The 27,052-nt window shown below is 51.8% G+C and overlaps 1 protein-coding gene across 6 annotated transcripts; it reads right to left on the bottom strand.

The window, feature by feature from the left end:
• Window positions 1–25,655, bottom strand: POU2F2 (POU class 2 homeobox 2). 6 transcript variants are annotated; one of them, XM_036747940.1, is made up of 15 exons: window positions 25,581–25,655; window positions 12,380–12,445; window positions 12,249–12,283; window positions 12,102–12,158; window positions 10,464–10,610; window positions 8,445–8,550; window positions 7,582–7,673; window positions 6,246–6,407; window positions 5,749–5,890; window positions 5,385–5,533; window positions 5,121–5,306; window positions 2,332–2,398; window positions 1,889–2,090; window positions 1,701–1,774; window positions 1–522 (listed from the first exon to the last, which is right to left on the bottom strand). In XM_036747940.1, the coding sequence occupies exons 1-15, from the start codon at window positions 25,591–25,593 to the stop codon at window positions 179–181; spliced, it is 1,842 nt and encodes a 613-aa protein (XP_036603835.1). In that variant the 5' UTR covers window positions 25,594–25,655; the 3' UTR covers window positions 1–178. The 6 variants fall into 6 exon arrangements, with proteins under 6 accessions (XP_036603835.1, XP_036603838.1, XP_036603837.1 ...); XM_036747943.1 differs by having other exon boundaries at window positions 10,464–10,580; XM_036747942.1 differs by lacking the exon at window positions 25,581–25,655 and adding an exon at window positions 12,554–12,766.
• Between the last annotated feature and the right edge of the window lie 1,397 nt (window positions 25,656–27,052).

Here is a 27,052-nt window from a genome sequence, read left to right as displayed (position 1 = left end):
TTTTTTTTTCTTTCTGGGGGTATTTTTTTTTTTTGGTGTTTCCTCCACTCTCTTTCTCCAGCTCCCGGACCCTCACCTCAATCCCCCGCCGCTGTCCCCCTACCACCAGCTTCCCCAACTGGGGAGACCAGAGGTGGGAGAGGGTGGAGGATAGCAGGGAAAGGCAGAGGGGGTGTCTTCATTCGGATTTGGCCCCTGCCTCAGGCCCTCCGGGGGTCTGTGCTGCTGTCTCAATGCAAGAGGAGGAGGAAGAGGAGGAAGAAGAAGAGGAGGAGGAGGAAGAAGAAGAGGAGGAAGAGAGGCCTGGGGACTTGGTGGAGATTGAGGCTGCCACAGCAGCTGCGGCAGCTGATACAAGGCCCACCCCTGGAGGGGCACTGAGTAGTGGCAGCCCGGCATGGTTCAGGAAGAGTGGTGAGGTCACGATACCTGGGCTTCCTGGGGCGCCCCCAGCTGCCCCCAGCACCAGGTTCCCACTGGCATCAAGGCTGGTAAGGGGGAGAGTTCCACCAGAGGCCAGGGCTGGAGAGAGAGAGAGAGAGAGAGAGAGAGAAAAGGGGGCTGGAAATGGAGAGGCTTGCAGGCCAAGCCAGATCCCTTGTCCTCTCAGAGCAGGAATTTCTCCATCTCTGTTATTAGGTGGAATGACCTCCTGGGTCCTTCCTGGCTCTGGTATTTTATTTTCTAAGGCCCCTGTAAGACTATTCCCTGTTCTAAGGACCCTCCCACCTCTGACATTCCCTGTTCCAAGGCCCCTCCCACCTCTGACATTTCCTGTTCCAAGTACCCTCCCACCTCTGACATTCCCTATTCTAAGGGCCCTCCCAGATCTGACACTTCTTGTTCTAAGGGCCCTCCCAGCTCTGACATTCCCTATTCTAAGGGCCCTCCCAGATCTGACACTTCTTGTTCTAAGGCCCCTCCCACCTCTGACATTTCCTGTTCCAAGTACCCTCCCACCTCTGATATTCCCTGTTCTAAGGCCCTCCCACCTCTGACATTCCCTGTTCCAAGGCCCCTCCCAGCTCTGACATTCCCTGTTCCAAGGCCCCTCCCAGCTCTGACATTCCCTATTCTAAGGGCCCTCCCAGATCTGACACTTCTTGTTCTAAGGCTCCTTCCAGATCTGTAGTCCTCTGTTCTAAGTTCCCTCCCATCTCTGGCAGTCTGTTTCACTTTCTAAGACTTTTTCTACTTCTAATATTCTGTAGAACCGAGCAGTCCCACTTAGGATCCCCTAGAACAGAGAAGCCATTCTCCTACCTGGGCTATTTCCCCTCACCTGATGGTCACTTTGAGTGCTTCTCCCTCGCAGCCCCCACTCCCTGCCTCTCCCCTCCCTAGGACCATTCCTCCCATCTGGAGGTATACTTTACCCTCTTCCCACAGAAGGAGAACAGTGAGATGGAATAATGCAGTGAGCAAGGGAGTGATGCCCAGGAGCAGCTGAGGGAAGGCCGAGCTGAGCCTGAGTGTGAGGACATCCCCACACCCAAGCACCAGCTCTGGAAGCTTTCTCACACACACACACACACACACACACACACACACACACACACGCTCATGCACACATATTGCCCATCACAGAAGCAGTTACAGGCATGCAGATGAGTTCAGCAGAAGCCCCCATGATGTCCTTGGAAGGCATGGATGGGGTAATGAAGGACAGGACAAAGGGCGTGGGATGTAAGGTGACGCACCTTGTATGGTGGCCAAAGGGTTGTTACCCATGAGAGCCGGACTCAACCCCGAGCTCAGCCCCACCATTGTGCTTCTAGAAGAGGCAAAGCAGACGGGTTAGTGGGGGGAGGCAGGAGGTTAGCAGGGGGAGGGGCACAGCCTCTCGAAGCAGTAATAGCCGCTTGCCCTCCCCAGACTCCAGACTCACCCTGTGCTGGGGTTCAGGCCTGACAGGCCAATGGCCGCGTGGCTGCCTTGGGGGCTGGGATTTGTGCTGTTGGTGGTGGCAGGGGGTGGGGGGGTGATGGAGGGGATAGAGTTGAGGGGGGTCACAGCCCCACCCCCACTGCTGCCCCCTCCAGCTGTCCGACTGGGGTGGAGGGTCCCCACAGCTGAGGACAAGGTAGTAACTAGGAGAGAGAATGATGGAAACATTGAGTGCCAGAGCCAGTAAGCACTGTCAGCAGCCTCCTCCCCACCTCGTACAGTGGAAAAAAATTCAGGCGGGACAGAGTTGTCCAAGGTTCCACTGCAAGCCAGTGAGTGCCTGAGAAAGTACCAGTTTGCCCCTTCCTCCCACGCCTTCCCAAATCCCGTAACTGAAGTCCCAAAGGCTGCCCTGTTCCTCTTTTCTTGCTCACAAGGACTGACCTGTTGTGCTCAGACTGCTGGAAGCCGGGGACAATGGCAGGGTCCCCCCAGCCCCCTGAGGTGTGACCTGGAGAGACAAGGAAGAAAGTATCTCAAGGTGTGATTCCACATGGGCATATCAAACTGAGGGTGACTCCCAGCATGCTCCAGAGACCCGAGCATGAGGAAAGAAGAGGCCAGGGCATGATAAATGTGTGTGTGTTATATATGTATGCATATGTACATGTATGTATGTTATGCGTGTGTGCATGTTTGTATACCGCATCAGTCTCCAGGAATAGGTATCTCAGAATTCTAGAGACACAGATTCACAGATGAAAGGCACCCTCAAGACAGCCCCCTTCATTTGGCAAATGGGGAAACTGAGACCCAGAAAGAGGAAATATTTCCTCCAAGGTCTCACAATAAATTTGGTGCTTAATCCAAAGGGCTGAATAATGTCCAACATTCAATTGATAACCCATATGAGGCCCCTGAAACTGATTCTGTTAATTCAGTAATAATGATTTTCATCATACAAATCAATGTAAATTGTTTCAGCCAGCTCAGTTGTCACCTGACATGAGGCTTCACAAAGTCACAAAGTCGAAGGTGTGAATGCTTTCTGGTGGCTTCCTTTTGGAAACAGTCCTAGCCTGGGAGTCAGGAGACCTGCCTTATAGTTCACTTGGGGTCCAATCTGATATACAACCTGAGGGAAATCTCCCACCCCACCCCACCCCACCCCTGCCCCAGGCTAAGATTTTCCCTTCTGTAAAACAAGAATCCCTCCCAGCTCTGAAGTGCATAGAGCACTAGACCTGGAGTCAGGAGGGCCTGAGTTGAAATCTAGCCTAGCCTGGGCAAGTCACTTAACCATATTTGACTCAGTTTCCTCAACTGTAAAATGAGCTAGAGAAGGAAATGGCAAGCTGCTCCAGTATCTTTGCCAAGAAAATCCCAAATGAGGTCACAAGAATAGGTCACGACTGAACAACAACAGTCATTGAACAATTTTAGACAGCTTTTCTGGTTAATGTCACATATTTGTGTTAAACTTGGAGTTTAGCCTGGGAATGCTTGACATCAAGTAAGAACTATGGTGCAAACAGAATGGAATCCCCTCTTGCAAACAATAATAACAGAGCCCTGGGCTTAAAAGAACTCGGCAGCAGAGTCTTCAAAAAGGGATACAGCTTTCTGCAAATCAAAGAATGACATCAACCTGGATTTTCCCATAGATTCGATTTTGTTTAAATCAGGTCATAGGTGTAAGTTGGTACCAGGTTCTGAGATCCCTAAGAGAAAGGACTGGGGCTTGTTCATTCTGTCTTCTCAATTCTCAGGACAAAGTAGGAGCATAGAAAATATAAGAATGGATGGAGGGATGGAGGGATGGATGGATGAATGGAGAGATGAAGGAAAGAACGGATGAAGGGAGGGGTGGAGGGAATGGATGGAGAGAGAGGGATGAATAGATGGAAGAACAGAGAGATGGATAGAGGGAGGGGTGGAGGGATTAATGGATGGGGGGTGGGTGGAGGGTGGAGGGATGGAGAGAGATGGAGGGATGGATGGATGTTTCTTGGAGGCTGTGTTAGTAAGCTGAGAGCTGGAGGAGACACAATATAGGAGAGAGGACAAACCCTTGCTGTGTACTAGCAAAGTCACGGGCACATCGGATCCTTTAAGAGGTGAAGAAATGCTACCGGATGACCACCCCATCTCTGGCCCTCATGTCTCACTGTATGTCTGTGACCATGTGTGCATCTGTGTGCCTGTGGTTCATGCCTGATCTCCAGACTCTATGCTTTCCAACCCACCATCCACACAGCAGCCAAATTCAGTCATAAAACAAAATTCTGGGGCAGCTAGGTGGCGCAGTGGATAGAGCACCAGCCCTGGAGTTAGGAGGACCTGAGTTCAAATCCAGCCTCAGACACTTGACACTTAATAGCTGTGTGACTTTGGGCAAGTCACTTAACTCCAATTGCCTCAACAACAAAAATAAACAAAAACCACAGTTCTAACTGCCATACTCCCCCTGCTCACAAATCTTCAGTGCCTCTGTACCACCTTTGGGGTACATGATGAGCCCCAAACTCCCCAGCTCCACATTGAATGCTCCTCACAATCTGGTGCCCACCTACCTTTTCATACTTATTTCTTATCACTTTCCTTCATGCAGTGGACATTCCAGACAGATTGGCCTAACACCTGGTCCCCTAACTTGACCTACTCCTTACTCTCTTGAGAATTCCTAACTGTCCTTCAGGAAGACCTGAGTTCAAATCCTCAGACACTTCAAGTCTCAGAAACTTACTGGCTGTGTGACCCTGGGCAAGTCATTTTACACTGTTTGCCTCAGTTTCCTCATCTGTAAAATGAGCTGGAGAAGGAAATGGCAAACCAGTATCACTGTCAAGAAAACCCTAAATTTGGTCATGGAGAGTGGGACTGAAAAAGACTCAACAGTATCCACCATCCTTCGAGGCCACTGCCTACAGCACACACACATATCTCACTGTAGAATGTAATATCCTTTAGGACAGGAGTGGTTTCATTTTTATGTTTGCGTTTAGTCATACATCAGGAACTTAATAAATGTGTGTGTTTGGTTCAGGAAAAGTGCCCCGGCCCCACGTTCAGATTCTGCCTCTAACAATGGCTAACTGTGTGACCTTAGGAAAGTCATTTCTCCCTCTGGGTCTCAGTATCCACGTCTCTAAAAGGAGGGGGCTGGACCCAATGGCCTCTGAGACACTCTGAAGGTTTAGCTCTATGATCCTGGGGGAGGGGGAGCACAGTACCCCAGGCCCGAGGTGGGGGCTGTAGGCCGCTGGCTTGCCCGGGCTGGGCAGCATGGGGGCAGCGCTGCAGGGATTAATTCTCTTCTCCTTCTGGCGCCGGTTGCAGAACCAGACACGGATCACCTCCTTCTCCATGTGCAGCTGCTCTGCAATCAGCAGGATCTCCTCTGAGGTAGGCTTCTGATTCTGGGGGCAGAGAGGCCGGAGGTCAGCGGAGCCCCGACAGGCCCCGGGGGAGCAGGACAAGGGGGCGGATCTCCTCACCGCTAGAAAGCTCTTCTCTAAGGCGAAGCGGACGTTTGTCTCAATGCTTGTCCTCTTCTTGCGCCGCCGGCCTGGGAGCCCGTCGAAGCCCAGGCTGGGGCTGGTCAGCTGGTTAGGACTGGGCAGGCTGGAGTCCACAGACATGGTCTCTGTCCCGGGGGAGGCGGCGTCAGAGGACTCAGCACACAAGCAGAGCCAGGCTGCGCTGCCCTCTGTCTCTAAGCTTCCGCCCTGGACCCCCATCCCTCCCACTAGCGCTTTTGTCTCCGCCCCCTCAGGACCTTGGACAGCGGTGGTCAGGCCTGCTCAGGGACGGGGCTCGTTTTCTAAGGCGTGCCAGGCCCGTCCCGGCTCAGGTACCCACCTGCGTCATTGAGCCACTTTTCCAAAAGGGGCTTCAGTTTGCACATGTTCTTAAAGCTAAGGTTGAGCGCCTCGAAGCGCGAGATGGTTGTCTGGCTGAAATCGTTGCCGTACAACTTGCCCATGGCCAGCCCCACGTCGCCCTGAAGAGGAGGGATAGTGGTCCGGGTCAACCCAGGGATGGGAGTCTTCTCCGCGAAAGTTTCTCAGCTGTGACCGTCTCCCCACACCCCCTGACCCTCGACCTCATTTTTCCTGCTCCCTCCCCAGGCTCTCTCACTGGACTCCTACAAAAGGATCAACGCGTTGGGCATGGGGTAAGGGCTGTGAAAGGCACTTTGTACACTGTAGAGGGCTCTACGAACTGTCTGGGGCTTGTAAATTCCAGGGGCGGGGAGGGGTTGTAAACCACACAGGACTTTGTGGGCTTTCCGGAGGGCTCTGCAGGTAGCACAGGCAGCTTCATCAAAGGGCCCCCATTTTCCCACTGCCCCAGACCTGAGTGAAACCCAGCTTGATTCTCCTCTGTTTAAAGGTGCGAGCAAACTGCTCTAGCTCTTCCAGGTCGCTGGGCTCCTCAGGGTGGGAGGGTGGCTCCAGGCATTTGGTGGGCTGCGAGTGTGAGAGGTGTGGATCGGGCAGCGTGGGTCGGGTCACTGCCTGGGGGAAAGAAGGCAGGGGGAGTTTGGGGTCTCCAGCTTCTCTCTTGCCCTTCACTCAGCTGCTCATGCAGCTCACTGACTTGAGACACCCCTGTGCCCTCGTCTTCAGCCTCCCCCATCTCTTCCCCCAAGGCAACTTCCCAAACCAACCCAACCCTCTCCTGATCACCCTCTGAGCATTTGGCACTCACACATAACATATAGCTTATAGTATCTTAACATCAACACCAAAATCAATAGATTAAGTTATCATCTTTAGTTTGCAAAACCTGTGGAACATGGGATTTTAAAAATCTAACACTGGAATCCTAGCTCTTGGGAGTAACCTGTCTATATTGCTTATGGGTGATCTTAGCTAAGTCCCTTTCCCCTCAGTTTTCCAAGGTGCAAAGGAGGGGAATAATCTTTGCCTGGCTTCACAAGACTATTATTAGGAACAGAAATAAGGAGAGCTCCAATTTCTGTTCAACAAACCTGGGAGGCACACATTGCACCTGCTCTTACAACCATTTTACAGATGGAATGGTCCCAGAGGCAGGAAGCAACCCACCCAAGTTCATACAACAAGCCAGACCTCAAGCCTGGAATCTGATGAAATCGTGGGCAGAACTTCGCCTTCTGAGGCTCAGAGGATCTAGAAGCCAGGGTGCTCGAAGGCTTTGAGCATTTGTCACTTGGTGAGCAGGAGGGAGGGTCCTCCCTCTCTTTCCTAGCTCAGGAGCCAGCCCTGAAACTTATCACCCTATGGCCGCCCCTGTGGGGAGCCTCTCTGGACTTCCTTGTTCTTGGATGGTGGCCCATCAACAGGCCCACAATGAAGCCCTCCCAGCCTGTTGGAGCTAGCCAGATGGCATACACTCAGCTGCCAAAGCTAGGCTCACCCTCATACTAACAGCAGACACCAGAGTGGGCCGCCAATTGGAAAGCCTCATTCTTATCTACCCAAGAGCCTGGCACCAGGAAAGCTGCCTTCTTTTTAATTAGCAGCTGGGAGGGAGCTATACTGTCTCGGGCACACACACTTGCCCTCTCTTCCTCTCAGCTGAGATTAGGGGTCCCTCCCTTTCCTGGACCTGCTCTGTGGCTAGGTGACTAGGGGAGCTGACTGAGCCTCTTTGCTCCTGGTACAGACCCCAGGTCATTTGGCTTTTCCCAAAGGGGCAGCTGCTTACCTGTGTAGGGAGCCCAGCCCGGGGCTGGGAGGTCAGGAGGGCTCCCTGGCTTTGCTGAGGTAGCTGGAACAGATTTGGTGTTGGGAGCAGGCCTGGGGGAGACAGTGTAGGCCTCAGGGGGTGATTCATCATGCCCAGCTAACAAACGCATGTCCCACCCCCACACCCTGCCAACAGGTCCCAAGAGGGCTCCGGAGTTTAGATCCAGTGCTATCCCCTTCAGATCTGGGGAGCAGCAGAGTAAGGGCAGGTCCCAGGCAGATTTGACCAAAAGAAGAGCTTCCTAGCAAACGGTGGCTCCATTAATAGATTAGGCTCCCTCAAAAGGTAGTGAGCTCCCCATCCCTGGAGGTCTTCAGGTCATCCAGGGTGGTTGGATGACTGCTTGTCCAGGATGTGGTGAAATGCATTTCTGCCCATTCAAAGTGGAGCTAGTGCCCTCTGCGGTCTCTCCCTGTTTTCCAAAGCTAGGATTCTAGATGTTAACTCAATTCAACACCATCTTTCCTCAAAAGAGAATCAGGCTTCTTGTGCTGGGGCCCAGAGGGCAGAGATAGGACTAATGGGGAGAAGTTCCAGGGAAGCAAAATTTAGCTCAACATAGAAAAGGAACTTCTCGACAGTTAAAGCTGTATGGAAAAGGAGTGGACTGTCTTGAGAAGTGGTAAGCTCCCCGTCCCAGGAGGTCCATCGGCAGAAGCTAGAAGCCTGTTTCTCAGGGATGTCATAGAAGAGATTTAACTTCGGGAGCTGTCAGGTTCTGGGATTCCATTCCACAAGATGGCGCCAGAGAGCCATAGTCTGCCCCTGAATGCAGGCCACACCCCCCACTCTTAGCCCTCCAGCTTTTGTAGGATTCTTACCTGGTTGACCCTGTTGGGTTTGTGGCAGCAGGAACTGTGCAGGTGACTGGAGGTGGTGCCCAGGGACAAGGACTAATTGCTGGAGTTGAAGGAGCTGCTGGATGTCCTGGGACAGGGGGAAGCAAGGATGCACTGGATGAGCCAGGGGAGAGAGGCTCTGTGCCAGGCTACCCAGGAGGACAAGAGCCGAGGAGGGCGACAGACACCCCCACTCAGGCAGCGCAGCCCACCCCTCTTTGGGCCTCATTTTCCTCTAACTAGGGAGTTATTACCTCTAGGGAGGTAGGGGATAGTGGGTTTCTAAGGGTCCTCCCAGCTCTGACATCCCCTGTTCTAAGGGCCCTCCCAGCTCTGACTTCCCTGTTCTGAGGCCCTTCCCAGACCTGACATTCCCTGTTCTAAGTGCCCTCCCAGATCTGATATTCCTTGTTCTGAGGGCCGTCCCAGCTCTGACATTCTCTATTCTAAGGCTCCTCCTGGATCTGCCATTTTATGTTCTAGGTTCTGAGATTGCTTGTAGTTCTGGCCTTCTGAGCTTGTGAACTGCAGATATTTAATCTAGAAAGGCTCTGTGGCCACTACCTGCACCATTATCACATCTGCAAAGCTCAGAAGGGCCATCCTGAGTCATGGAGATTAGACTTCTTATGTCTGACCCCAGACGGAAGACTCTTGGGCTGAGGTGGGAGTTATCAAAAGACGGGTTCCAGCTCAACAGAACAGACTTTCTGAGGCTGGCAGGTATGTCTTGGAGAGGGAGGGAGCTCCCTGCTCCTGGAAGAGTCCAGGTGGTAGCTGGTGTCCCTGCTAGGGAGTGACCTGCTTCAGGTAGGTAGAGGGGTGATGGGAAGATGGCCCTAGATACCGCCTGAGGCACTTTCTGCTCCAGGCTGTCACCAGGGGAGCCCAGGTGCCACCAGGCAGTTCTATGAGATTAGCGTAGCCAGATAAGCTCGAGGCAGCAGAGAAGAAAGCTCGGGTGCGAGAAGAACTGACCCGGAAGGGTCCCAAAGGCCGTGGGGCGGGGAGGGGGTGGGCTGGGAGTCCATATCCCCTCCTGGCCCATCCTGGCTGCTTCTGCTCAGCTAGCCCCGTCCAGGTTGTAGGTGTGCCCCGCCTTACCTGGGCCGTGAGCTGGATGGGCTGGGACAGGGTGAGCTGGGGGGTCGCCGGGGGCTGGCTTGCGGGTGGCTGCGGCGGCAGATCGCCCCCCCCAGCGGGGGCCGGGGGCTGCCCAGAGGCGGCGGCGGCTGCATTAGCGGCGGCAGCGGCGTTGGACTGCTGGACCGCGGCGGCCAGGAGCTGGGCCTGAGCCTGCTGCAGTAGTAGCTGCTGCTGGGTGGGCATCAGGGCCGTCAGCTGGGGCGAGGGGTGGCGGCCAGGCGGGTCAGAGATGAAGAGGAGAAGGGGGGCGGGCCATGGAGTGAGATGATGGGGGTCACGGACAAGGTGAGGAGAAGGCGGAGGGGGGCGGGTGGGCCAAGGAGTGAGATGATGGGGGTCACCGGACGAGAGGGGTTAGGAGTGACATGGGGATGAGGGAGAGACGGGAGGAGCAGAGAGAGAGCAGAGAAGCAGCGGGTTAGTGACAGCTGGGGACCGGGCAGCCAAGCCGAAAGAGCCGGGGGGGTTAGCATCAGAGGAAGGAACCAAACTCAGGAGGGAGGGGGCCAGTGGCCGAGGCTGTACGAGGAGCCAAGTCTACCTGGAGCTGTTTTCTGCTCGTGGGGGCAGAGGGAGAAAAAGAAGGGGCCACCCAGATGGTTCTGGAGTGTGGCTGCTTAGAGGAGAACAAAGACAGCTTCAGTTGAGGTTGGGGCCCCAAGGGCTTGGCAGTGTGAGCCAAGAGGGCTCCCTCTGTACCTGTTAGTGGAAAAACTCAACAGGGCTTCATCTGCAGTGACCCCTTAGGAAAAAACACGGGGTCTAGGGCCTCTCCTTACATTGGTGGAATAGCTAGCACTCAGTTTGGGCCCCTGACTCCAAAGGCCCCCCTGGAGCCCATCCTGGGTCACTTACCCCAGCCAGCTGCCCTCCAGCCAACATGAGCTGGGCCTGGGGTAGGTGGGGCTGGGATGGGGGCGGGGGCGGGGGTGCCACTGGGGCCGGGTCACTGCTGGAGTCTTCAGCCTTGATCTGCATGGGGAGAGAGGCAAGTTCCAGGTCCTGAAGAGGGAACCAATCATGGTGAAGAAACCTAGACACCCTCCTCCTCTCGCCTTTGTAACAAAAGAGTGACGGTTTTAGACCCCGGCCCAGAGAAATGAAGTGGTTTCCACGAGACCACACAGCTCCCTCCGGCCATGGCTCTGTGGATGGCCCCTTGGCCCAGCTCCGTCTCCTCCTCCACTACCCAAGTCTGGGGACATGGAGCCTGAGTGGGCCCTCAGCTGGTAGCCTAAGTGCAACCCCAGGCTCTCCACTTAAGCTTATCCGGACATTTCCTTATTAAAAGTCTTTTTTCTCCCCTCCTCCCATGGTTGCCTCTCCTCTCCAGCCCCCTCCTCCCTCTCTCTCCAGCCTTCTCTTCTCTTCCCTTCGAGGTCCATCAGATGGAGCAGCATCTCTCCAGTAAGAAGACTTGGGTTTGAATCTGGCTTGTAGTGTATACTATTACTTAATCTTCCCAGGCCCTTTTCAGAGGTCCTTTTCAGCTCTAAATGGCTCATCCTCTGACTCTCAATGTCTGCCTTCCATTGTCCCTGAACCTCCCATCTCCTCCTTCAAGCTTCTCCCTCCATCTCTTCTCCCCATCACTTCTCCCTGGCCTTCTCCTTCCTTTCTCTTCTCCCTTTCCCAGAATTCTAGATCCCTTACTGCTCAGATAAGGAAACTAAGAGCCAGGCACGTGAAGTGATTCGCCCAAGGTCACACAGAGAGCAAGTGGTTCAGAGACTCCAGCTACCGTCCTTCCGCCCTCTCCTCTCCTCATCTCTTCCTTTTCTCTATTCCTCCTTTTCCTTCCTTTCCTTCTCCCTCTTTCCCTATCTCCACAGTTCAATTTGAAAAAGACAAACCCAAACCTGAGGTACTGGGGACACAAAAAAGAAAAATAAGCCTCTCTACCCTCAGGGAGATTTTGGTCTGCAGGCCCAGCCCAGGCCCTTTCCCAGATAAGAATGCTCCCAGGAGAGGTTTCATGCACCCCTCTCTTCATGTCCTCTCCGCTTTCCCTCCATCTCCTCTCCTCACACTCTTCTCTCCTTGGTTTGTCAATTCTCTGCTTCCCTACTCTCCTCTCTCCTTCTCAGGCCCTTTGCACTATCCCTACGATCTCCCCCACCCCGCCTCTCCTTTGAGTGTTTTTGGGGTGAAGGGAGGGCCTGGAGGTGCTGAGAGTCGGGGCGAAGCCAGGGCCAGGCAGGGAAGTAGGGATGGGGGCTGGGCCCTCAGCTTCCTGTTGTTCATACCCTGGGGCCCCAGGGGGGATTTCCCCAACCAACCCCCCCCCCAACCCCAGGGGAAGGGGAAGGAGATGGGATGAGTCATAGGTTTGGGGCAGGCGGGTGGGAAGGAGAAACTTCTTTGCTGATGCTCCAAAGATGCGAAGCTCCCTCTGGGGGACCTCTACCCCAGATCTCCCTTGCTCCTCCAAATCCCACCTTACCCAGATACTTTTTCCCATCATTCCCCAGGGATTGCAAGTTCCCCTCTTACCTTGGTGCTGGGACCCGTTGGGGACAAGGAAAATGAAGAGGCCTTATTTTGGGGGTTCTGAAAGGAGAGAGAAGGGAGGAAGGTTAGGTGAGTCTCTGGGATCTAGCTCCCTTACCCCAGGCCTCCCAACTAGCTCCCCTTCCTCACCTGATGGTTTGCATCTGGTCCATTGGTTTCTGTGTCTGCAAGAAGAAGGAAGGAAAAGCTAGGACGCTCCTTGCCTTACTCCCACTTGGGGCTCCATCTCCTGCCCATGTTCCCGGATAAAACCTTCCTACCTGTGTGCTCTGACTGAGAGTCCAAACCTGGCTTCTCCGGCTCCAGGGGCTTAGACATTCTTATTTCTGCAGAGAGAAAAGGGAAAGGGAGGCATCACATACCATGAGGAAGCTCCTACCACTACCACCCCGCCTCCTGAGGACCAGGTCCATTTCAAGACCCTGGCATCCTACCCTGCATGGGAACTGGGGCCCTCAGCTCTTCCTCAACGACAGAATGCTGTCAGAGCTGGGAGGGGACTTTGAAGTCATTTAGTCCAACACCCTAGAGATGGGGAAACTGAGGGGCTGGGAGAAGAAGCAATGTCACAGAAGCATCTCAGTGGCCTCAGTGGGACCAGGACCCTGCTCTAATGACTTCTGTTCTGAGCTCCTGGCCTCTCAGCAGAGAAGCCTTTCAGTCAGAGATAGGAAGTCTGAGTGCAGGGAATGGTTGGGTTTGGCCTCTGAAAGAGAGGCATCTGAAGGGAAGCTGAGCAGAGGAGGCAGTGGTCCTCCCCTGGGGACTTGACTGCCTCAGCGCTCTGTCCCACCAGCAGGTTTCGGGTGAGACATGTTTTCCACTGTGAGCAGCAAGGAGCGGGCGGTGGAATGGGGCTCTGGGGATTGGGGTGTATCAACAACTCCATGCCTGTGATTCAACAGCTCCAGCCCTTGAAATGTTCAACAGCTTTGCCCTCAACCTCTCATGGCCTCAGCCCTTCCCTCCACCAGCCAGGGAATCCCCCAAGCCTCAGGCCAAAGCACAGGCTCATCCTGGCCTTGACCTTGCTCAACCAACTCAACCCTGAGCCTAAATTTGGATGCAAGTCTAACCCCAAATGCAAAAACAGGCCTTAGCCTTCAGCTGGAACAAAAATCATGGAACATAGAACAGCCGAGTTGGAAGAACCCTTAGAACATGGAGTGTCAAAACCGTGAGGGACCCTAGAACATAGGACCCCAGAGAAGAGAGGAGGCTTAGAATGTAGATTGTCATGGCTGGAAAGGCTCTCAGAACCAAGAATGTCAGAGCTGGAAGGGGCCTTAGAACAGGGGATGTCAGAGCTTGGAGGAGCCTTAAAACAGAGAATGTCAGGGCTGGGAGAGGCCTTAGAACAGGGGATGTCAAGGTTGGGAGGGACCTTAGAACATGGAATGTCAGGGCTGGAAGGGGCGTTAGCAATAACTATCTATTCATAGGGTCCTGTGTTTAGAGACAGAAGCGTCTTTCATGGTCCTCTAGTCCAACCCCATCATTTTACAAGTGTAGTCCCTGTGCCCTGGGGAAGTGAAAGCAATTTGCTCCAGGTCACAGAGTTGAGATTCGAATCCAGGTTCTCTGGCACCCCACTCTGCCATGCTGTCTCTAGTCATTTAACAAATAGGGAAACTGAGGCACCCCTTATAAAATCATTGTTTGACCTCAGACATGCACACCCACGACATTTTAACCCTTCTGTATCCAACACTACTTTTTCTATGTCTAAGAAAAAAACCAAACATTGGATAGTAACCAGGTGAGGGAGGCCATGCTAAGCACCCTCAGAACATTAGCATGGAGAAAGATAATGGAGTCCAGTCCCTCCATCCCACCCCATACTGATCCCATATTACATAGGAGGGAACAAGGTCCAGAGGACCTTCAGAGGCAAAGCGCAGACTGGAACCCAGGTCCCTGTTCAGCCGTCCCACCTTGTATTCTAGGTCTGGTAAAAACAAGAGTGGGACTTCCCGCCCCCCACCCCAGGCTCCTCAGAAACAACTCAGCATTAAACCGGGCTTCAGGACCTCCACCCGGACCTAACTCTCAATCCTGAATGAGTCAGCCATTCAATGAACATAGACTAAATGCTTACTGGGACTGGGTTGAGATCCAGGAATACAAATATCCCTAAAGCAAAAACTGGTGGCTGCTCTCAAGGGGGTCACAGTGTAATGGGGGGCAGGAGAACATAGATATTACTATGTACAAAAATGCTGGATGAGCTGGGATAATCAACAGAGGGAAGGCCCTCAAATTAAGGGGGAAAGAGGGTGGGATTTAGCTGACGGAGGGAGAGGTGAGGAGGGGAGAATGTTCCAGGCACAGTGCACAGCCAGACAAATGACCAGAGCCAAGAGATGGAGGGTCTTGTTAGAGGAACCACCAGGAGGCCAGGGTCACTGGGTCGGGGGCTGGGGGTGTCAGAAGGCTGGAAAAGTAGGAGGGGGCTGGTTACAAAAAGCTTTGAACGCCAAGCAGAGAGTTTTGTATTTGACTCTGGAGGCAACAGGAGCCACTAGGGTTTATTGAGTGGGGGGAGGGAGGCATGATCAGATCTGCACTTTAGGAACACCACTTTAGTGGCTGAATGAGGATAGACCGCATCTCGGAGGGACCCAAGGCCAGCAGACCCCCCCAGCCATCAGTACAATAGTCCAGATGTGAAGTGTCTGCACTGGGGGGTGGCGGTGTCAGAGGAGAGAAGTGGGTATATTGGAGAGATGCTGCAAAGGTGAAATAGACAGGCCTTGGCCACAGGTGGAACATGGGAGGGGGTGAGAAAGTGAGAGGTCCAGGATGACTCCTGGGTTGTAAGCCTGCAGGACTGGGAGGATGGGGGTGTCCTCTACAATAATAAAAGTGGGAGGGGGAAAGGGTTAGGGAAAAAAAGAGAATGAATTCCATTTTAGACATTTTGAGCTTAAGTTGCCTTCTGGACATCCAGATGTCTGATGTCTGAAAGGCAGCTGGAGACATGAGCTTGGAAGGCAGCAGAGAGATTGGGGTAGAAAATTTGAGAATCATTAGCATAGAGATGGTAATTAAGTCCAGGGAAAATGATGAGATCACCAAGTGAAGTAGGATAGAGGGGGAAGAGAAGGCGGCCCAGGATAGAACCATGAGAGACAGAGGGTGTGATCTGGAGGAGGATCCAGTAAAGGAGACAGAGAAGGATCGGTCAGAGAGGGAGGAGGAGACCAGGAGGGAGAAGGAGAGAGACAGACAGACAGTCAGAGACAGAGACAAAGATAGAGAGACAGAGACAGAAACAGAGAGAGATAGAGACAGAGACAAAGAGGTCTCTGAAAATCTAGAGAGAAGAGATTAGGAGGAGAGTGTGCCTGGAAGGGGTGGGGGTAGGGGGCAGGAGAAGGGCCACCTCTTCACATCACACGGAATGAAGACAGAGACAGTGGAAGAAGACATCTGGGTGATGTGAATTGAGGAGGAAGAGAGAAGAGGGAACTCACAGCTGTTTCATTGAAATACGTGGTGACTACACTCTTTTCCCAAACCTATACAATGTTATATCCTGTCTGAAGAATATGGAAACCTTTGGCCCCAACCCCGACTTCAATCTCAACCTTGACTCTGATCTCAATCTCAACCCATTCCATTTTGGACAACTCATTGTTGGGAAGTTTTTCCAGACATCAAACCTAAATTGGTCGCTTTGAAACGCCCCACTGCCATCATCCCCATCATTGCTCCTGGTGCCAAGCAGAAACAGCCCTTCAAAGATTTGTAGACAGCGAGATGATGTCTCCTGTCCTTCCCACCTCTTCTCTCCAGGCAAAGCATCCCCCAATTCCTTCAACCATAGAGGGGCCCCTCCATCCTCCTACCTGCCCTCTTATGGACACACCACAGCTCACTAAAATGGGACACCCAGAACTAATCACAGTCCACCAGATACTCTCATGACATGGTAGAGGGGGCCCACACAGAAAGACCACTATCTCCCTAAGCCTGAACAGAGGGGCTCCCTCTGCAATGCAGCTCTTTGCTTACCCTTCTTGACTCACACACCTAATGGTTGACCCATGCTGTGCTGAGCCCGTGGCCCACTAAGACCCCCAGAATATTTTTCAGGTCAGCTGCTTCCTAACCAAACTTTCCTCAACTTGTGAAGTTGACCCCTTGACCCCAAGCATGGCCCTTTAAATTTATCCCCTTTAAATTTCATCTTCTTAATCTCAGAACACTTCTTCTAGTCTATTAAAAATCTTTTTTGTATGCCAACTGCATCATTCAGCGGGTTATTGGCTCTCTGTCTGCAATGTATGGCCTGCAAGTCCTGACCTCCGACCCCATCACCGGCCTTGCTTCCACTGTGGACCCAAATTTAAACCCTCACCCCAGTCCTAATCTCAGCGCCAACCATGGCTTCAATCCTGATCCAATCTCTAACCCCAATCTAACTCTGACCCTAGAACCAAATTCTTCGTGAGACCTAATGCAGCCCCCATGCAGACCCTGACCTCAATACTCATGCTGACCCTAAGTAGGATGCCAACCTTAACCTGAATGTTTAGCCTGAAAGAGGAGAAGACATAGTAGAGTCACCAGTAGTCATTCGTTAATGGCCCTTTATCAAGCTGGAGACAGGAATTGGTGGAGTTTCCAAAGGCAGATGTCCTTGGCATTATGCTAAGTAACAATTTACAGAAGACTTGGATGGAGCTATGAAAGTCATACTTAGCAGATTTGTAGATAATGAAGAGCAGAATGGATAGCTAACAAAAAGAAACCAACAGACTAAAATGCTGGGGTAAACTTAATGAGATATGACTAATATGGTAAAATGTTTTGCATGACTGCACATGTGTAACCTTTATCAAATTGTTTGCCTTCTCAATGAGGGAGGAGGGCAAGAGGGAGAGAATTTGGAACTCAAAATTCTGAAAAAGTTAAAAATTGGTTTTTACATGTAATTGGAAAACATAAAATATTTACAATTTAAAAATTTAATGAGTTAACATGTGACAAAGACAAGTGTGACAACCTATACTTGAGTTCCAAATATCAATTTCACAAGTACAAGGTGCAGAGGTGTGGCTAGAAGCTGTTTGAAAAAAATCTGGAGGTTTTAGTGGACAACAAGCTCCATATGCATCAACAGCCAGTCAATAAACATTTATTAAGCACCTACTATGTGCCAGGCACTGTGCCAAGTACTGGAGATACAAATACAAATCAATACTGTTCAACGGCAGCCCCCCAAAAAGCTAATGAGGTCTTAAGCTTAAGACCCCATTGGTGCAGTAATTATTAAGCACATAATCTCCAAGTTGGAAGAGACCTCAGAAGCCATTTCTACAGTAGCTTCCCTTCAACAACACATCCTCCAGCTTTGCTTCGATGGGCTTTGAGATGACCTCTAAGGCCATGATTTTTAGTGAAACCTTACAGTGTTAAATCTGTCTCTTTGCAAGTCCCACTCAGTGCCTCTGGTTATGTGCTGGGGTGCCCCATGGAACCATCCTGGTGCCTTTTTCTATATGTGACAGTTCTTCAGGTACTATATTGCCAGAAATCTCACCGTGCCCCTATACCAGCTCTGCCCAAGCCATCCCCACTTCATTGAACATTATCTCAAGGTATTTCATCATCCACATGGCCTCCCCTGAGCGCCCTTTCTTAAAATGGGGCTCCCAGAGCTGACCACCACACTGCAGCTGTGGTCTGACATGAGCATACAGCAGAGTGGGACTACTCCTCCTTTACTCCTGCGGACCATGCCTCTCAATGCTGGCTAAGGTGGCACAAATTTTCTTAGCTGCCGTGTACAATGTCATTGAAAATGGAGCTTGCAGACCAATAAAACACCCCACTCTTTCTCAGATGAGCAGCTATACCTCTAGCCATACCTCCCCTTGAGGGAAGAAACTATCTTCTGCCTTGCTTTGAATTCCCAGGGCTTAGCACAACACCTGGTACACAGTGGGTACTTAATAAATGTAGATTGACTGACTCTAACTCTAACATTTGTGAAGCTAATTTTTTGCATCTAAGTGTAGGGCTTTACATTTTTATTCCCCACTAAATTTCATCTAATTTGATTTGGATCAGTGTTCCAGTGCGTTGAGATCTTTTGCTTCATTTTCTGATTGCAGAGTTGATTGTTTGAGCCCAAGGGTAAGACTTTACATTGATATCCACTTAATTTTATCTTATCCAATAGAGAGTCAGCATGGGACCATGAAAGCTTTGGAGTCTTAGCCTATGTGACTTTGGGGAAACCACTCACCTCACCCCGATTCTCAGTTTTCTCTACAAAATGAAGGTCAATTCTAGGGCCCCTTCCAGCTCTAGAGCAATAATTCAGCCCAATGTTTTAGATATCTTACTCTGTTATTCGCCCCCTCTGCATTTGGCCACTGATAACTATGTTAAACACTACAAGCCCCTGGGACACTCCACTGGAGATCTACCAATGTTACATCAAACCACTAAGGACTGTTCCTTCTCTCCAGGCATTTAATTAGTCCCAAATCCACTTGTTGCCTACTTCCCATCTCTCCATCTTGCCCCCAGGAAGCTACTTCATCAAATGTTTCACTAAAGTCTAGGTCAACACTCTTTCCTAAATACTCTTGCTCTGCCTGTCTAGTAACATCATCAGAAGAGGCAGTCTACTATGACCAGTTCCTGCTGAAGCCATGCTGGCTCCTTGTGATGATGGCCTGCTTCTCTTCACACCCATTAACCATCCCTTTAAGAATGTGCTGCAGACTTTAGCCAGAAACTGGAGTCCAGCCCCATGACATGGTGGAATCTGCAGACTCGCCTCCTCCCATCCATTCTCCAGACATCCCTGATGAGTGTCTCAGCACTCACTTCCAGTGGTTTTTCAGGCCTGGTGATCTGAACCCATCAAAAGCTAGGAACCCTATTCTATCCCCCTACTTATTCTAGGTGTCTGATCCCCATAAGCCACTTGTGTTCTGGCCTTTCCAGTCCAAAGATCATTCTCCCTGGCAAAGGACACCTAATGGAGATGAGAGAACAAGGGACAAAGGTGGTCATGGGATTACTGTGCTCTCCCCCAATCAAGCCACATCTAAAATACTGTGTTTGGTTTTTGATGGCACCTTCTAGGAAGGTGGTTAATAAGCTGGGAAGCATGGAGAAAAGGCCAACCAAGGTAGTTGGTGAGAGGCCCTACAAGGACCAAGGGAAAGAACCTGGGGAAGGATGTTAAACTTATTCTAACTGGACCCAGAGGACAGAACAAAAAGCCACAGATGGAAGTGGCAGAGAGGTAAGCCCCTCCCACTATCTGCAAAAGCCACAGACAAAAGACCCCAACCCACCCCCCAGCTCTTACTGGCCTCGTCCCCCCAATCTCTAGACTTTCCTTCTGCCTAGGGACAACTAACAATATGCACATTTTCTCACAGCACACCCCCTCTGGAGTTTACAAAGCCCCTAAGGTTTGCAAAATCCCCCCATCTTACAAAGTATCCATCTATCCATCTGCTCCCTCTGATTGGTACCATGGCCTGGAAGTTCTATAGACCAGGAATTATCCTCTCCCCATATTACAGAAGAGGAAGCTGAAAGTCCAGAGACTTATCTGAGATCACACCAGCAGGAGAGGAGGGGGTAGAACCCAGGTCTTCTGAGTCTCGGCCTTAACTGCAGGTCACATCCCACACACCTAAAGCTCAGTTTGTCTTGGGGAGTAAAGCATCTGCTTTCTGAGTCTTGGCTTCTCTGCATCAAAGCCTGCTGTCAAGAGAGGTCTGGAAAAAGGCACAAATACCAAGGCCAAGAATCACAGTCCCTCACCAGAGGGATCCACATTAAGAACAAAGACAGGGTCCTGACCAAGAAACTGGGCCCTAATGGTGGAACCTGAAGTATCACCTATGCACAAAACACAAATTATAAAAGCTAAAAATCAGAGCTTGGAGGGCCTTTAGAACAGGGAATGTCCCAGCCAGGTGGGAATGTCAAAGCTGGGAGGGCCCTTAGAACAGGGAATGTCAGGGCTGGGAGGGCCCTTAGAACAGGGGATGTTAGAGGTGGGAGAGCCCTTAGAAGAGGGGATGTCAGAGCTGGGAGGGCCCTTGGAACACAGGATGTCAGAGCTGGGAAGGCCCTTACAACAGGGAATATCAGGGCTGGGAGGGCCCTTAGAACAGGAAATGTCAGAGGTGGAAAGGCCCTTAGAACTGGGAATGTCAGGGCTGGGGGCTGGGGCTTAGAATAGAGAATGTCAGAGCTGGGAGGGGCTTTAGAACAGGGAATGTCAGAGCTGGGAGGGCCCTTAAAAGAGAGGAAGTCAGAGCTGGGAGGGGCCTCAGAACAGGGAAAGTCAGAGCTGGGAGGGCCCTTTTAGAACATGGAATGTCAGGACTGAGAGGGGACTTATATATCAATGTCCCTGGCACCATCATCATTCTCATCTAGAATACATACATATATAGAGAGAGCACTTTCAGGTTGGTAAAGCCCTTTCCACATTATTTCATTTGACGTCAGACGAGCCCTGGCCATGCACTTTCGGCCCATGACATTTTAGCTTGGGCAGGTAGGGGTGGGGGTGGGGGGTTCCCTCTTGCCTCTCCAGCTCCCCCAGACCCTTGAGGCTAGGCAACGCAAACCTCAACCCAGATCCCCAAGCCTGGGGAGGGAGCTCCCAAGCAGGGCCTGCTGGGCCTTCCCCACCCCCCCCCCTTCATTGCCTGCTGGACTTTCACTTCTGCTCTGAGCTTCCCCCCAACCCTCCACTTTTAGCAGATTTGTACCAGCCCTTGGCCAGCATTTACCGACAATGCGGCTAAATATAGAGCGACTGAGGGCCTCCCCTCACCCTCCCCGGCCAGTCCCCAGGGTCCCCAGGTCCCTCTTGTCAGTCGCTGATGCTCGGAACCCCAGTAGGCCCCATCCCCATTCCCTGGGGGGTCAGCACCTTTCTCCTCCCAGCTGGGCCCCAGGGTGCATGAAGGTGAGATGTTACAGGGGCAAGGACGGAGATACGGACAGGTGGACACAGCAGGACAGGACTTGCAGCTGGGAGGACAGGTCTCCACTGTCAGATATGTTGACACTGATTTGCACCCACAGACAGGCCTAGATCTGCCCCCTTCCCCCAGATAAAGTCACACACACTTACATAGATACACAAAAATGTTGAATGAAAGATTAAACAGATATGTGACTGAAATACAGTCACACACAATGTTGTGTGGTCACACTGCAGTGTAGCCATATATGTGGTCACACAAAGTAACTATAGATATACAATCACAAACACCAACATAAATAGAGAATTGTGAAGTCAACTAGGTTCATAGCGAGGGACTCATATGTAATCACACACAACCAAATCCAGCTCCCCTCCAAGGGGAGGGCTGGGATTAGGGCTAGATGTGGTAGAAGGGGGCCCTTCTGGGAGGCCAGAAGTACAAGTTCTAATCCAGGCTCTATCCCTGACTGACTGTGTGACCGAAGGCAAGTAACTACCTATTCTGAGCCACAATTTGCTCATCTTTGAAAGAAGGTTGGGCTGGATGGCCAGCCCTGACATTCCCTGTTCTAAGGCCCTCTCAGCTCTGACATCCCCTCTTCTAAGGGCCCTCCCAGCTCTGACATTCTATGTTCCTGTGATTCAACTTAGTCTGTTCCTTATCATGCTTTCACTATGTATTCCTTCTTCATCTCCTTTTCCGGATTGTGGTCAGTTTCCCAAGTTCCCTTCCCTCTTCCCACCCTAAGGCTCTATCCCAGACCCTCTTTTCTTATCTTGCTATATCTTCTTCCTTGGCCATCTCAAGATTCAAGGACCATCTCCATGCAGATGACTCCCAGATCTAATCATCCACCTGCCACACCCCAAGCCCTCATCACCATTGCCTGAATGTACCTTCCAGTAGGTCATCTCCAACTCACCCAGTCTGAAACAGAACTGTCATCTTCCCCTGTCTTAGCCTCTCCAGGCCTTCCTGTGAGCTTCCCTGTTTCATCTGAGGGCAGCACCCTGGTCCCAGTAAGCCCGGTTCACAACCTCAGAGCCATCCTGCCACTCGGCTCCCTCATCAGCTGCCAAATCCAGCCAGCTCTCAGCCCCCAAGTCTCTGCCTTCCTCTCCCCCTTCCCAGTTAGCACCCTTGTTTGGGCCCTCTTGCCTGGATGGCTGCAGCAATCTCCTGCCTGTCTTTTCTCCCAGTGTCCACTTTTTCCCCCCTCCCAATCATCTTCCCTGTAAGTGTCCAAATAATCATCCTGAGGCCCAGATCTCGCCATGACACTCCCAGAGGGAGGAAGCCTCCTACCTCCTCATCCCTCCACACACTGGCTTGTACCCACCTTTGCAGCTTTCCTTCCTCCCAGCCCTGCCTGTCTTGAATTCTCCAGGCCAGCTGTTTATTCCTTGAACCGCCCTTTCCCTGGAATGTGCACAATCCTCCCCTATGGGCTCCACTCAAGGGTCACACCTTCCACAGGGGAAATCCTTTCCTGGTCTCCTTACATACCCCCATACATACACACTCAAACTCACACTGGATGTTTTCTCAATCAACTAACAATCTCTCCCTCCTCCAATTACTCCATATTACACTTATTTGTGCAAATACCATATTCCATTCCCCCAGGAGAGTGTAAGATCCCTGCAGGCAGAGATGGCTTCAGTTTTTAGCATTGCATCCCCAGAGTAGGAGCCTAATAGATGTTTGGTGAATTAAATCCTGTGGGCAGGCCCTGTAGTGGAAATGGTGCTTTAAGAAAAGGGGGAGAGTGAAGAAAGGATACTCAATCTGAAGGCCCAGACCTCAGGGCTGACCCAGACATTAGAGAAACTTACTGCAATTTCTCAAACCTCAGTTTCCCTCACATTTAAAATGCGGGGGTTAGATCAGTACTCTTGAAGACCCTTCCCAGTTATGATATTCCCTGTTCTAAGGCCCTCCCAGCTCTGCATTCCCTGTTCTAAGGGCCCTCCCAACTCTGACATTCCCTATTCTCAGGGTCCTCCCGGCACTGACATTCCTCTGTTCTAAGGCCCTCCCAGCTCTGCATTCCCTGTTCTAAGGGCCCCCCCAACTCTGACATTCCCTGTTCTAAGGGCCCTCCCAACTCTGACATTCCCTGTTCTAAGGGCCCTCCCAACTCTGACATTCCATATTCTCAGGCCCCTCCTAGCTCTGACATTCTGTGTTCTAAGAGCCCTCCCAGATCTGACCTTCTGTGTTCTAAGGGTCCTTCCAGCTCTGACATCCCCAGTTCTAAGGGCCTCCCGGCACTGACATTCCATATTCTCAGGCCCCTCCCAGCTCTGACATTCCTTGTTCTAAGGGCCCTTCCAGCTCTGACATCCCCAGTTCTAAGGGCCCTCCCGGCACTGACATTCCCTGTTCTAAGGGCCCTCCCAGCCCTGACATCCCCTCTTCTAAAGCTCCTCCCAGCCCTGATTTTCTACAAGAGACCAACCCCTCCCCCACACCAAAATCCACTCCTTTTCCTGAATTTTCCTATTTCTCCAGGACACCACCTTGTTTTGAGTCTCCCAGGTTCAGGACCTCTGAGTCATCCTCCCCTAAATATGTGGCCTTGTCATTTCTAACTCCCCAGCATCTCCTGGGTTCACACCCCTCCAGCTGTAGCCACCACCTGGATGCAGGCCCTCATCCCCTCTCCCGGACAACTGGAACAGCTTCCTGACTTGTCTCTGGGCCTTGTGTCTCTCCTTTCTCCTTCTCATCCTCCTCATCATTGCCAAAGCCTGGTCACTCCCCTACTCAAGAAACTCCAGTAGCTTCTGATTATGTCCAGGGCCAAATCCTCTGCAGCTGTCCCAGCCTGCCTTTCCAGCCTTGTCATCCTAGAGCCAGGAAAAACAGGCACTGGGCTTCACCTCTAACGCTGAAGTCATAGGATCCGCTTGTGCCTTCTCACTTGTGGGCCCCAGGCCTGGAGTGGGCTCCCTCCTCACCTCCCTCTCCATGACTCGGCCCAAGCCCTGCTCTCTCCAGGAAGCCTTTCTTCATCCCCTGTACTGCTGGGGCCCTCTTTCCCAAAACTGCCTTCCATTTGTGTGCCTTTCCTCTGCCTACCCTCATGCCTATGCATGATGTCTCCTCCGATGGAACGTCAGCTCCTTGAGTAACAACAGCATTTATATTGTGCGTCTGGATGAGCTTTACTGATCCGCACAACAACCCTGGGACACTATTGGGGCTATTCCTATACCCGTTTGACAACTGAGAAAACTGAGGCAGACAGAGGTTAAGGAGACTTGCCCAAGGTCACACTGCTAGTAAGTGTCTGAGGCTGTTTCTGAATTTGAAACTTCCTAACTCCAAGCCTGTGCTTTATTCCTTGATATGTTCTAAGGTGCCTTTTGGTTCGAACATTTTATATCCTATGTTCTAAGGTCCCTCCCAGCTCCAAAATTACATGTTCTAGAGTCCCTTCCCTCCCAACTTTGACATTCTGGCTTCTAAGGCCCCTTCCAGTTCTGACATTCTGGGTTCTAAGACTCTTTCTAACTCTGACATTCTGGGTTCTAAGATTCCTTCCAGCTCTGACATTCTGGTTTCTAAGGCTCCTTCCAGCTCTGACATTCTAGGTTCACTAGCTACTTCCGAATCCATCATTCTATATTCTTAGGGTCCTATTAACTCTGGTTTTCTCTAAATTAAGGGCCTTTCCAATGCCAATATTCTACGTTCTAAGGTCTCAACTAGCTGTAACATTCTGCAAAAAAAGGTAGTTTATATATTCATAGCAAGACACAGAGATTTAGATACACAAGCCCAGGCGACCTCAAGAACTGTCCCTCACACCTCCCCCTAGGCCTCATTCTGTCGTCTGTTGAGGGTACCTTCTGTTTCATGATGGGGGAACTGAGTGTGAGGGTGGGGGGAGAGAGGCGGAGAGAGGAAGAAGGGAGAGGAGAGCAAGAGCCTTAATTAAAGGGGAGCTTCTTCTGCCCCTGCAATAAAGAGATACCAGGAGGTCAGAGACAGAGAGAGGGAGGAGGCTCTCCAGGATGTAGAAGGGGTGGGGTGGGAGAGAGGAATGGACAGAGAGGGGAGGGATCCAGGATGGGGAAAGTGGTAAAGAGAGACGTGGGCCTGGGGGAGGAGACACAAGGAAAGAGGGTATCCTTAAAGGGAGTGGGGCTGAGGGAAGAGAGAAAGAGGAGAGACTGGGAGAGATGCTAGAGGGTGGGGAGAGGGGAAAAGGCAGAGAGATAAACAGAGAGACACAGAGACAGGAGAAAAGAGGACACATAGACAGGCATGGGGGTGGGGGGGGGGGCAGAGGCAGAAGCAGCCAGTGAGACACAGACTGAGACTGGAGAACAGAGTGGAGGACGGGGGAGAGAAAGAAGCAGAGAGATGGAGCTGGGAATGGGAGGAGGGAGAGAGGCCGCAGTGGAAATGGGGGAAAAGAGAGGAAACGGAGGTTCTCCTCCTCCAAAAGGGTTAACCCTACCCTTACCTGGAGCCCCCATGCCGGAGTGCACCACGCTGCCCCGGCTGGGGGCGGAGGTAGACAGGAGCGAGGCTGGGTTGGGGGAACAACTGTGTCATCTCTCCGCCCCCTCCCCGGGTCCCAGGCCCTCCCCACAGCCAACCCCAGGACAGGAAGTCACCCAGAGAGGAAACCACAGGGGCAGGACCGCCCTCTGGGGAGGGAAACTATCCCCCCCCCCAACCACCACACACAAACACACACCCAAAGAGACCAGACTCGGCCCAGCCTGAGGGGCCCAGAGCCCAGGTTATCACAACTCCTCCCTTTTCAGCTGGAACGCCAAGCCTGGGAGGCAGAAGACCTCCAGTCCAGACACTGATCCCTCTTTCTGTGGGACTTCAGTCAAGTCACATGCCTCCATGGGCCTCAGTTTCCTCAACTGTAAAAAGAGAGGGGTGGACTGCATGTCCCCCAAGGTCCTTTCCAGCTCTGACCTTCTTGGTTCTAAGGCCTTGGTGTTCCATGCTCTAAGATCCCTCCCAGCTCTGATGTGTACCAATGGCAAAGCATTTCCTGCTCAGCCATTCATTGTTCTAAAAGCCTTTCCAGCACCGACACTGTAGGGGCTAAGACTCACTGTGTTACCTGAGCCTCAGTTTTCCCATCTGTAAAACAAGGTTATGAGGCAAGATCGAATAGTGGATAGAGAGGTATCCTCAGAGTGAGGGAGAGCTGGGTTCAAGTCCTACCACACCTGACAGATGTGACCCTGGACAAGTCATTTATCTTTCCAGGGCCCCCTTGGCAGTGTGCTTAGCAGGTGTTCATCTGCCTTGGGAAAGGGTAATCCTTAAGGAGCTCTCTTCATTTAAAAAAAAAAGCCAAGTCCAGATCCAAAAGAGGTGGGCACTCAACTGAATCATGTCTAGTGGCCTCTTGGATCTGGGGTGGGGGGTGGCGTAGAATGCATAGCTGGAAGCTGGATGTCTGGCTGCACCAAAAGCAGATGACATCATGCGTGTGTGTGTGTGTGTGTGTGTGTGTACATGTGTGTGTATGTATGTGTGTATGGGGGTGTGAGTGTACGTATGTATGTGTCTAGGTGTATGTGTGTGAGTGTGTGTATGTATGTATGTGGTATGTGTGTATGTATGTGTGTATGTGGTGTGAGTGTGTGATGTGTGTGAGCATGCATGTAGGTGTGTGTGAGTGTGTGTGCATGATGTGTGTGTGTGAGCGTGAGTGTGTGTGTGTGTGTGTGTGTGTAGAATGGGGAAGAGTCCTGCACTTCCCAGTGCTGCCCACCAGAGGGCGACCACCACCTGTTAGTGTCCAGCCTGACTGGCCCTGCAGAGCTCAGCTTTGCACCTCCTCTCCATCTCCTCTCCATACACACCCAGGCAGACACAACCCCTCTCTGGCTCCAGCCTAGACACCAGTGAGGAGGGCAGGGCTAGAGGTCTGTGAGGGCCACCAGAAGCCTGGCTCCCCAGGAG

This window comes from Trichosurus vulpecula, chromosome 2, assembly GCF_011100635.1.
Source record: "Trichosurus vulpecula isolate mTriVul1 chromosome 2, mTriVul1.pri, whole genome shotgun sequence".
Taxonomy (NCBI): Eukaryota; Metazoa; Chordata; class Mammalia; order Diprotodontia; family Phalangeridae; genus Trichosurus; species Trichosurus vulpecula.
This window is presented reverse-complemented; position numbering and strand designations above follow the sequence as displayed.